The following is a 12,401-nucleotide window of genomic DNA, read 5'->3' as shown; positions in this document are numbered from 1 at the left end:
GCACGTACACTAACACAGACTTTTTACACGGACACTTGCATGCATGCAGGTGCGCGCACACACACACGCACGCTCAAAGAAAGGCAGTGAGAATATGCAGTGATCCTGAGAGACAACATGGGACTCAACATGCTCGTGATGCTCAGTGTCATGACAACTCTGAACCACCAGAAACCGCCCCTCCCCCCTCGCCCTCCCCAGGGGTCCCGTTGAGAAATGATTGCATGGAGGCTGGTGACAGTTTAGCCAGACTTCCTCTACGAGTGACAGTTAACAGACATCACCAGCCAAATCAGGAGATAGCAGCTCCACTGTAGACCTGCCTGCATGCTGGCTTCCGCTAATGCTAACGCTTGTGTGTATTTGTGGATACAACTTTAAACTAGAGCAGCATGTAGCCATTTTAATTAGCTTATAATGACTTAACATATAGTTTTTACCTTTAAATAGTAAGTAATAACATTTAAAATATTTTTCATTAATCATTCCATTAAAATAGAAATATTATAAATGTCTCATGCATTATTTTTATAGAAATGTCTGCTAAATTTAGATGATTTCATTAGTTTCTTTGGAAGCACAGAACAATGTTCAGCTGCACAGTATCAGTTTGTGATGACTGACCTTCCATCAGGCCGCTGTGTGTCATCATTTCGAATCATCAAGTACCGGTAATTTATAAAAAATATCAAATGTCAGAAAATTTTCCAGAGGCCATGGTGGTGTGTTTAAATTGCTTGTTTTGTCAAAAAAAAAAGAGTCAAATTTTAATGACACAAACAGAGAAAACTATAAAGCCTCACATTTAAGAAGCTGGAACCTGCAAAGGTTTTCCAATTTTGCTTATAAATGACCTTAAAATTGTTGGTTTATTTTCCTGTTCACCAATTAAGAAATTACTTTAACACTTTGTTTTAACAGCAGTGCCTACTTCAGTTAATGGCTACAAAAATCTGATAACCCAAAACAAACACAAGATAGCGAGGGGGGATTTTACAAAGCCTCAAAAAAAAAAAAAAAGTTAAAATGATACCAGAGAAAAAGAGAGGGTGAGTGAGAGAGACAGAGAGGTAAATTCTTTGGGATTCCCTTGTTGGTTTTCATTAACATTCCAGAGGTAGGTGTTGATGGACAGAGGCTGAGCCGAGAGGGTCGGATAACACACACACACACACACACACACACGGTCCCAAAGCACTGGGCGTGGGAAACATAACACGCACACAATGTACCCCTGACACACCCTTATCAATCAGGTCAATTGATTATACAGGCAGAGACAAAGACTTTTAGCGTGTCCTCTCCCTTCTTTCTGTGCTGCTGACCATTTGCAGCACCATCATTTGACATGTCCAAGTGCTCTTTGAGACTGTGTGAGGTAAATATGAGTGGTGGCAGAGGATGAGGTCCACGTCTATTTATCAACAAAGACCGGAACAATGAGCGATACAACAGTGGGCTGAAATCCTCTCTGTCTATGTCGAATACAGATCATGAGGACCATTACAAGAGAAACAAGATTCCTCTACGCCCACCAAAAACGTGCCCAGCCACTTTCCCAGCTCCTGAACACATCTGTATCGTGATCGTTGCATTTGTTTTTAATAAAACTTAATGGCAGGGTTCATTTAGGAATCAATTAATCTGCCAATTTTGTCAATAACATTGTTGAAAATAGTGGATAAATTAAAACCCCAAAATATTTCACTTATAAAAACAGAGAAAAGCAGCTACCACATTGACGAGGCTGCAACCGGAGAATGTGTAAACATTTTAGATTGATCAATGACGTAATTCATAAATGATCTATGCAGCAGCTGAATAATTCTCTGCTGTTGCAGATCACATTCAATTATCAAGGTAACAGACGGCCTTTGATTTGTATAAGCTTGTTGTGTGTTCCCTTCATGTAACTTTAATAAATAAGCAATTTCAAAATTCAGACACACTTATAAAAGCCTCAAATGTAGCCAACAGTGTAAACTGATCATTTCTGACATTTTTTTCTGAATTGTTTTGTCTATGAAATATCAGCAAATATTGATATATGGCTGTTATAATTTCCCACAGCACGAGTTGACATCCTCAAATGTCACTTTATCATGTTTGACAAATAAAAGCATCAAATGATCACATTTGAGAAGCTGGAACCAGCAAATATTTGTTTTCATTTTTTTGTTTATTAGTAGTTTTTTTTAAGACAATTTGATTATAAAAACAGATGCCAGTTAATATTCAAACCGAATAATCTATCAATAACAGCTCAAATAAAAAAATATGTACCGATGATGGACAATGTATTGCCTGTCAATTTGATAAAGAATGTATTATTAACACTGTATAATTCAACACAATGGCCTAAGGAGGAAGAGGAGAGGGTGAAGACAGAGAGGAGAGAGCGAGGGAAGACGGGGAGAGGAACAGGAAGTAAGGGGGAAAATAATCCGCCCTGGCCTGGCAGGAATTCCCCTGTGCAGTTTCCTGCAGGATCTCTGACCAGCCATTGTGTATGTATGGATGTGTGTGTGTATATGTGTGTGTTTCCTGCGGGCCTTTTCCAAGCGGTCGGAGCCGGGGATCTTTTAGCCCCTGCTGTAGTTTGACTGCAGGGTCTAACATGAGGTGGGTATACATCTGAGCCTCCGAACCACATAATAAATGCATGTGTGGACACACACACACACACACACACACACACACACACACACACACACACACACACACAAGGGTCAGAGATCAGTGGGCACAGATGTGTGTGTGTGCGTGTGTGTGTGTGTGTGTGTGTGTGTGTGTTGGGGGTGGGTGGGGGGGGATTAGGCAGTTTTAACAAAAGCCACGGCAGTTGGTTTGAATAGTATGTGGACAAATACACACACAATCATCCTGAAGCTGGCACAGTCACACACAATGACCAACCAGACTGATAAAATGTCCTACAACAGGCTAAATTCTCAATTTGGATTCCACTAATTACTTTTGTGAATGAAAACAATGAAAAATCTATTGTGTTCTTTCATGCTTCTATCGCCCTGCAAAAAGAAAACAATTAACTAACTGCAACTGCAAAAAAGACCCCTAAAAAAGAGCGGGAAAAGACTCAAAGCATCAAAAGGCTTTTTGGCACGGCATCATTAACAAAATCTCAACTGAGCTGTCTGCATAAACAGAGGTTTTAAAAATAAACACAACATCTCATTAGAATATGAGCACCTCATTCAGTGGAAGTGGAGCAATTACTTGTTACGCCATTTAGCTGACACAAACAAACTTGATAAAAAATGGGGCTGACTTCCTCTCGTTTTATAACGGCGGAGCCGACTTCAGAGACACTTTCAAAAAGGATCCATTCAATCTTCCTTCCTCATTCTTAGAAGCTAACAAAATGTCACGCTACACCCCCAAAATCATTCATCAATTAAACATCTTATTTACTGCACTATGGTATTATTTTATACACACTATAATGATTAAAACTAATTATTTAGCAGATGTGAGAGATGTGTGATGGTAACATGCAGCCCAGTCAAATTCTCATCTTTGCTTTATTTTAACTGCCATCAACACTGTTAGTTGTTCTACTGATGTGCTATAAACAGATTTTAGCCCAAACCTGTGGAAATAAAGCATGTGTTGAAAACATGCTGCCAATATACTTCTAGTGTTGGTTTTTTTTAGCTAAAAACTAACAGAGCCCGCTTTACTACTTCAAAGAGATGCCAATTCCAAGGAACTATGACTGTATTTGTTACTTTTTTAAATCAAGTGTATCCTTTCTAAATTAAACTGGATTTACTAATGCACTTATTGACTGAAGCACTTGTGCACTGTACAGCTGTGTTATGTAGAACAAAGTAAATATTGGCTCAAGACAGGAAATTTTAGATGACTTATTAGAAGATAGTTCATTTTTTTCAGACAGTGATTCTACTGTGATTCACCTTCATTGAAACAACAGTAGAAAGTTGTTAATAAAGAGGAAAATGTCCCTTGAACATGACATTTTCACACATGTAGAAAAACAAAAGCACTGCTGCACATGAGCACGTTACATTCTTGCTGGAGCCTGTTTTATCGAATGAGCATCCTTTGTTTGTTGTAATGCACTTTGTGACAACCCTGTTCGTTATTATCAGTGCTCCATTAAGCTGACTTCACAAAGATATTGAGATCTTCTTCAGTGGTCTCTACTAGGGATGTCCCGATCCGATATTGATATCGGAAATCAGTCCGATATCAGCCAAAAAAGTGAATATCGGATTTTATCGGACTGAATCTAAAAACTCCGATATAAACGCTCCGATATAAGCTGTCCATTTACCGCTCCAGCACTTCTATAATAATAGGTGACTCTGGTTTGATCACTCTCCAACACAGTAGGTAGCGGTAATGCCCCTTAATTAACGTTGGTGCCGGCCGCGGAAGAAGAGCGTCTCTGATCCAGCATGCACAGCCCACGTGATCACAACAACGACAACGTGTGTGCCTGCAGCAAGGTGTAGTGATGTCGGCTGTGTGGAAGTATTTTACTGTAAACTCGGACAAAGACGTTGCAGCTAAATGCAACATTTGTCAGGCGCAAGTGTCCCGTGGAGGGACAGAACCGGAAAGGTTCAATACAACCAACCTCATCGCACATTTGAAAAAACACCACAAAAAAGAACATGAGGATTTTCGCGTGAAAAAAAAAATCTCCACATTATGCTCGGACTGCAGAAAGTGGAGGAGGAGGAGTAGTAAGGGTAGTCAGCACTGACTGATTATTATTTGTTTTATGCTCTTGTTATTAGAGTGATATGTTTATTGTGTTTACACTCTATTCTTCAGTGAAGACTAAGAGTAATTACTACATTGTTTTGGGCACAGTCAGTCAGTGAAACTGGAGCTGTGTGAACTCTTAACTTAGAGCAGTTGGACAGTGGACAATATTGTGTTGTTGTTGTTGTTTTTGTCCCTGCCCACAGTTGTTTCCAACATATGCTGACAGTAAAAAAAACTGGAGTGAACTTGAATTGTTTGCACTTTAAAATTTAATTTATTCTATTCAATTGTATAATGATGTTGGTTACCAGTGGTTATTTTGCACTTTAAATATAACATTTTGTTTTTATTGGATTTGTTGAGGTAATACTCTTTTATTTATGTTGAAGGTTAAAATTTATGTAACCAATTGGTTAATAATAAATGGGTCAGTTTTTCCTATACCTACTGTTGCTGACTATTGTTTTCTGTTATATCACTACAACATCAGTAACAGTAACATCACTTTATCAAGCCTTTTCTAACATTCCACACAACAAAATAAGGAATAAATATATGTATGATTCGTGCCTATATCGTATCGTATTGATATCGGTATCGGCCAATACTCAAGGCTACAATATCGGTATCGTATCGGAAGTGAAAAAGTCATATCGGGACATCCCTAGTCTCTACCTCCTGAAAGAGAGTGAAGTTGGATGCATTTTCAGAGCGGTCTATAAAGGACATTGTTGGGAAGTCTGGTGAAGAGAATCAATGACAGTGAACAGAAAACGACGCACTCTCTACAACAGCTCGACTGTAAAGGGACAGTTGTATGTGTTTAATTTAGCACATAACGTCCAGCTATGTTTTGTCGAATATCGGTTACAAACCTACAGAGGAATCAGATGCAGCATCAACCATCAGAAATATTCATGACTAATGGAACATCATTTTTTTCGGGTTTTTTTTTTGAGAATCATACGTTTAATTCAACCGTGTACTTCAGGGCAAATTCAGTTTGCTCTCTGCCCTCTGTTCTGAAAAACAAAAAGTGGAACAGAAATTCTGATTTTACGCAGCCTGTGATTACATGTTCTGCAAACAGGCGTGACTGATTAACTCACACTAATGTAGCATTCATTAGAGGCTGCGATCGCTGGTGGGTATAGGTGGGCTGCAGTCATATTAGCTGCTAAAAGCCAATCCAAATACTGCTGGGTCTATGAAATACAATTTCAGCACACACTTGGACATCACATATAAGGATTTCTGTGATTTTCAATGCCTTGTTACAGGAAATGAAAGACAATATTGATGTTTTGCAGTAGGACATGTATTTATACTACCAACGTTGTCATATTTTATATAACAAATAAATCACTTTCAGAGCCATCCAACCATTTCAAAAGCTTTCAACCTTATTGGTATGTTTGCAGGGTCTTTGTCTTATAGTGAATCAATTAATTTACACTGACTTGTTAATTTACAGAAAAACATTGGTTTAACTGTGTGTATTTCACTGTCCCTCCATAGTGTGAGCGTGTAACAGTGAGGGCGTATGTTTCAGGTGGAGTCACAGTCGTAGGTGGGAGGCATAGAGAGGGTAAGAGCTGAGGGCTGTCTTACCTTGTTGTCCTTGTCTGGGGGTCTATCCATACACTGAGAGGAAGAGTCACTTAAGCTTTGAGACCTACTACCACGGCCCCTGCTCCTTCGCTAAAAGGTAAAGAGGAACTCCAAGTTACTGGATGAAGTCCACAGAAAAAGAGGCTAAAAATTAGACCCAAAAAGAACTAGCTATAAAAGAAATAATTAAAAAAAATTAAAAAAACAAAAAATACTAAAATAAACTGACTGAACTCAAGGACAACTCAAAATTCAAAAACTGTCAAAAGACATTGATATGAGCATTGGTTACAAAAAAACGGTGATTATAGGAATAAACTAGGTGGTCAAAAATGTGTGGTGGTTCAAACTATTATCAAAAGTAACCACTAAGTGAACACAGGTTTTATTAAACCATTAATATACTACACAAAAGGTAAGAAGTTGTTTTTTTAACTGCTTTGCCAAAACCAAGATCTACAGAGGCATCCTGGGACAGTTTCGAGGGGCCTTGGCGATCGATCTCAGCCCGAGCCAGCTTGCACTTGCTCATAGTGCATGTTGCCATGGCGATAAACAACTACATCCTCAAATTACAGCCAGATTACCTCCAGGCATAGATCAAGGCCTGTGTTTATCCAGCCCGTATTCAAAAGTACAGATTTAAGACCAGAGGCTGTTTGTTTTGGCATTTTATGTAAAACTGACTCCCAGAGGCAGCATGGCACACTGGGGGATAAATCGTCTTTTGGACTTTGGCCTCACAAAAAGCTCATAGAGCTCTTTGAAGAAAAAAAAAATCTAAATTGGGATTTCCATGCCAATGTACTATACCTTAAGACAATATAGAGTTTATAATTTACTATTCATACTGATGTGCACAAGAAATGTCTTTGTAAAAATTTGATTATTATTCCAATTTACCAAAAAATATAGATTATGGTTAACTTGTAGCACTATAAAAGCCTCAACATCTGGGTTCCTTATATATAAAACGATTTTTGTAGGATAGATTTTAAGCTTTTTTACATTTTAAATTGAACAAATATTACTCTTAACTGTGTTGTAACTAGGCATGGGCCGGTTACCGGTTTCAAGGTATACCACGGTTTCAAAACCACTAAAACTATTGCTAAAGCTGTAAACGTCGTCGAAATATAGCACGATCACACACAGATCTCTAGATGTGCTGTGCGGGTGTTTCGCGAGACCACACGGTATTTCAGTGATTGTGCGATATCTTGACAATGCTCGACAAAATATCACATTTTAGAGCTGTAATCATAATACAGTGAAACCATAATATTTTTGCCTAAGGTTATCATATCGTCAGAATCTCATACTGGCCCATACCTAGTTGTAACCCTGTTCTGCTGCTGAAGACCAGTTATGCAACAAGTTTTGCTAATCATTGTCATAGACAATGCTCCAAACCAGACATCGCTGTGTGCAACAAACACTGATTGGAAAAGCTTTTACACTTCTTAGAAATAAGGGAAAAATTATTCATACATATAATAGATTAAATCTATAGTCTAAAAGAAATTTCACTGTAGTCCAGACGACACGACAATTTAAGTTTGAAAATTACATTTGGCAACTGACTGAGTCCAGTCAAATACCATTACATGGCGTAAACATCCATCAAGTGGTGTTTGTATGAAACCCACTCTGCTAACAACATGCTTTTTTCATATCATTGATTCCCTCTCGTACATTCCTGTCATCCATACAATCCCGGTTTAATGACATTATGCCCCAGCATCCAAAGCCAGTCATACACAATCAATATGACAGCATGAGTCTTTCCATCAGCGTTTGTTAACATTGCAAAATGTCATCGGTGTGTGCATTTTCACCATAAAGCCTGCCCTGTCTCTCCATCCTACCACTGCTACAGAAATCAGTCTGTCACGTTCCTGGCTTTCATATTTATGTCCTTCTCCCAACTGATGCTGTGTGTGTACATGCATTGATGTATTAAAGGTTGTTAACCAGAGGTGGAACAAAACCTGGAGCACAACAGGAGGTATCTTCAGTCAATGTATGAAAACATATCTCCTTTCAAGTTTGCTTTATCAGAGATTAAAGCATGGCCAGATTTGTAAACCTGAGAAGTTGTCCAGGAGGAAATGTGTACATTGAATATATTATATGAATGTAAAATCACTGTCTGAAAGCAGTGATGCCTGAGGTGGTGTAATGCACTTTGATCATGGATGAGAAAGCAGTAATCTGTCATTTAGCTGTGAACCTCTTCTATATCTCAAAAAACAACAATACTAAGACAAAAAAAGATTGATTTTCTCTCTTTCTTTAGTTAATGTTTATATTTTCCAATTCATTATAATTACTCTACTTTATAGCTCTATACTATCTTGAAAAAGGGTTGAAAAAGCTCTTCATCAAACATCTGATTATCATTGAAGCCATATGTTCAGTTTAACTACTACACCTGCTGACCAAACATTTGAAAAGGTTAACTAACAGGTCAGTTGGAAACTTAAGAAACAAATCATTGCAACTGTATTTTTCAAAGAATTTGAAAACACATAAATAATGATTAGCCCTGTTTGACCTTGCAGAGAAAACCAGGCTCAAAGGACCCCGTCCAGCACCTGCAAACACAACCCTGAGTACCCAGTCTGGGTTTAGGACCAATACATGAGGGAGAAGAAGGGAAGATGAGCCACTGTCTGAGAGATTAAAGGGATCAGGAAGGGAGGAAGAATAAGAGGGGTAGATGCAGGGTAAAGTACAGGTGGAAGAAAGTCAAGAAATGGCGTGATGAATCCAGTGAAAGAGGAAGCAGATGGGAGAGAAAGATAGATGGAGGAAGAGAGGGCAAGGGCCAAACAGAGAAAGGAAGTTGACTGACAGAGGGAGAGGGCTGAGTAGGAAAGAAGAACGGTTGGGGAAAAAGACAGAGAGGAGGATGAGAGGAGGGAGAGCGAGTGAGAAGAGATATTGAGGGGAAGAATGGGGATGAAGGGAGGAAGAGAGAGAGGAAAGGGATGAACAATAGTGAGTCATCTATCAGAGGCAAAACATTTTTACAAGATGCAGTGTTTCTTACTGTGTTACAGGTAAATCATTATGTGAGTGTTACACATAAATCCTTTTCCAAATTGTTAACAGTCACGCCTCCTTCATGCATACAGTCATATGCAGCAAACACTGTAGCTACTACGAGCCCCTCGATGCACACACAGCAGTCTGAGTGACTTTGACTAAACAAAACTGAGATTAGCGCTCAGTTCCACAGACAGTGACAGACAGTGTATACATGAGTCCAATACGAGCTAGTGAGAGAGACCTGTCAAGTGCTAGGAATAAAATAATAAACATATGTATTCACAGTAATTACAAAAACACAAGCTGTCTCCTTCATAAACTACCAGAGTCAATGATTAATCACTTTAAACTAATCAAAACACAAACCTAATCAAATTTGTTCAGAAAAAGGTTGAGACTTTTTTTTTTCCCAGTTAAGATTAATTACAGTTTAGTGGTGTGTGAAGTTGTAGTTTGAACGCCTTAAGGTAGGTTATGTGTATAGTATAAGTATAACACATTTAAGGGGACACTTACCAGTTTGCTGTGGTGGTATTTGCAATATCCACAGTACTTTACATTGTCTGCATCCGATCCTTGTTCCTCACATAACAGTCCTGCAAACTGGGCACTGTGGCCGAGAGTGGCGGACAGAAAATTAAAGGGATGTGAAAAGAAAGAAAAAAGAAAAAAAAGAAGAGAGAGAGAGAGAGAGAGAGAGAGAGAGAGAGAGAGAGAGAGAGAGAGAGAGAGAGAGAGAGAGAGAGAGAGAGAGAGAGAGAGAGAGAGAGAGAGAGAGAGAGAGAGAGAGAGAGAGAGAGAGAGAGAAACATTAATTGTACCACTATAAGCATCATGCTACCAAGAAGTGCTGATTGAAACACATGGAGGGAAGGAGAAAAATCCAGGTTTTCCTCTAGACCAAGCTGTGATATTAGACAAACAGTCACAGAAAACTTATGATCACATAACATCCTGGCAGTAAGTGAAAAAGTTTAATATTGTATAGTTGTAAGTGATTAAATCACTGTAAGACACCAGAATCTTAGTATTCAAGGTAGCTCAGTAAGTAGTTTTGCTGTTATAATTTTCCACAGTGTGTCAAATCTACAAGTCTTCACATGAGTCTGAATGAACGCGTGAAGAAATTCTCTCCTGCTTTGTGCAGTGAAGGGAAAGTGATGTGAACAGGTCTCACCATGTGACATGGAAGGCCTGCCTGCAGCCATGTTTGTTGCAGGTCATACATGCTCCAGTGGCTGCTTTACTCTCTCTTCCCTGGTCCTCACAGATATAACATGTCTACACACACACACACACACACACACACACACACACACACGAAAACACATTTTAATTAGTAACCACACAATACAATGTTTAAGTAATTTTGTAGCATGTCCAAAGGTGCAGATGTAGAGTTTGTTACCTTGTTATATCGCTCGTGTGGCACAGATTGAAGTACTATGGGCTCCATAGTCGACACATTAGCAAATTCCACTTCAGGTATGTAAAGGGCACAAACTACATGGGCCCAGCCTGCAACATCAAACAGAGCACAACCATCAGCCTTCATTCACAAAACATAGACATCACTCACATATAGGACATCAGAAGCTAGTCTGTGGCAACATTTCAGTTTACCAGCAGAATTAAGTCTCTACAATAACTCCATATAAGTGTACTGTAACTCATTTTGGTGTGCCTCTGTGTTTCGTGGACTAAACAACCAAAACTAGACAGCTAATCACCATCAATCACATCATATCGCACTAGATACATTTCCAGTCCAGTCTAATTAAGTACAGTTTTGATAGTCATATTCAGATATTTCCTACTGAGCTTCACGAGCCATTTGTGACCATTAGTGAAGATAAAATAAAGCCTTCAGACTCAATGAAGTGCAGCAAAAGTCGATTTCAGTCAGTGAGACAAGTCAAGTATGTCAGTGTGAACCCAAAATGGACCAGAACTAAAAAGAAGCGATAACGCAGCATTTTATTGGTCAAAACTCAGTGGACTAAACATAATCTGGACCCATCACTAATATGCCAAATTGCACTTTGTGTTACACTGACACAAATAAAAAAAAAATTAAAAAAGAGAGCAACGAATCATAATATTTGTAATTTGGTGGTTAATCTGTCTAAGCAACACACACACATACACACACAGCTGCCTGTCAGCAAAGACAAACTAGGGGCTGTAGAATGACAGCGGGCCACAGTAGAGTGGCAGCAGAATTGACGAGGATCTGAGGAGGAGCTGAAGGAGGTGAACGGGAGGTCAAATGGAGGTGGGAGTCTCTTGCCACGCTGGAGGTGTCTGTTTTTCCCCATAGCGGAAACAAAAAACAGGCTTAAACTTACAGTTGAAACCCCTGACCTGCCTTTGACCTGGGAGCGGGACATGGGGAGGAGGGCAGAGGGCGGGACAGAGAGAAGGCAGCGGGTGTGAACTGGGGGCATGTTTGTTGTTTTGAAGTCCCTCCAAGAATCTGGAAGAGGCCTATAAAACAGGACTATAAAAGTGGCACCGCTTTCCTCCTCTTACTGAGCATTCAACACTTTTTACCCCCCAAAACACTCAACAAAGCAGCCCCTTTACGAACTTCCCCAGCTCTGCGAGTCCAGTGTGTCGAGACAATGAACTTAAATTTTGCTTATAAATTTGTGATGTGTTACAAATTCAAATAAACAGTGAAAGAGGGAGTGGAGGGGGGGGGGGGGCTGTCAAGTTGTTGATAATGGCTTTATGGGCTTCTGTGATAAACCATGTTAAAACCATGACAACAACAAACGGTAAAAAAAAAAACAGATTTAGTTCACATCATCCTCACTGTACATGGGATTCATTACCTGCAACAGTCAGTATAATGACAAATTCAACTCTAATTTAAAACTTTCATACCTCTGCAATATATTTAATACTTCTTGGTATTTACTTTTGTGCAGTGAACCTGTTGCTTATCTCCAAAATATGTCTGAAACCTTTCGGTG

General features: G+C 39.2%; 1 protein-coding gene across 1 annotated transcript in view; it reads right to left on the bottom strand.

Annotated features, from left to right (window-relative positions):
• The window catches only part of mllt10 (MLLT10 histone lysine methyltransferase DOT1L cofactor), a 46,033-nt gene that overhangs the window by 21,622 nt on the left and 12,010 nt on the right, over positions 1-12,401 (bottom strand). Inside the window, 3 exon segments of the mRNA XM_053342624.1 lie at positions 9,940-10,033; positions 10,601-10,704; positions 10,832-10,941. Coding sequence (XP_053198599.1) covers positions 9,940-10,033; positions 10,601-10,704; positions 10,832-10,941 — 308 coding nt within the window.

The sequence above is a fragment of the Scomber japonicus genome, chromosome 21 (assembly GCF_027409825.1).
Source record: "Scomber japonicus isolate fScoJap1 chromosome 21, fScoJap1.pri, whole genome shotgun sequence".
In the NCBI taxonomy this organism is placed as follows: domain Eukaryota; kingdom Metazoa; phylum Chordata; class Actinopteri; order Scombriformes; family Scombridae; genus Scomber; species Scomber japonicus.
Note: the sequence above shows the minus strand (reverse complement) of the source record. Positions and strands in the feature narration are given on the sequence as shown.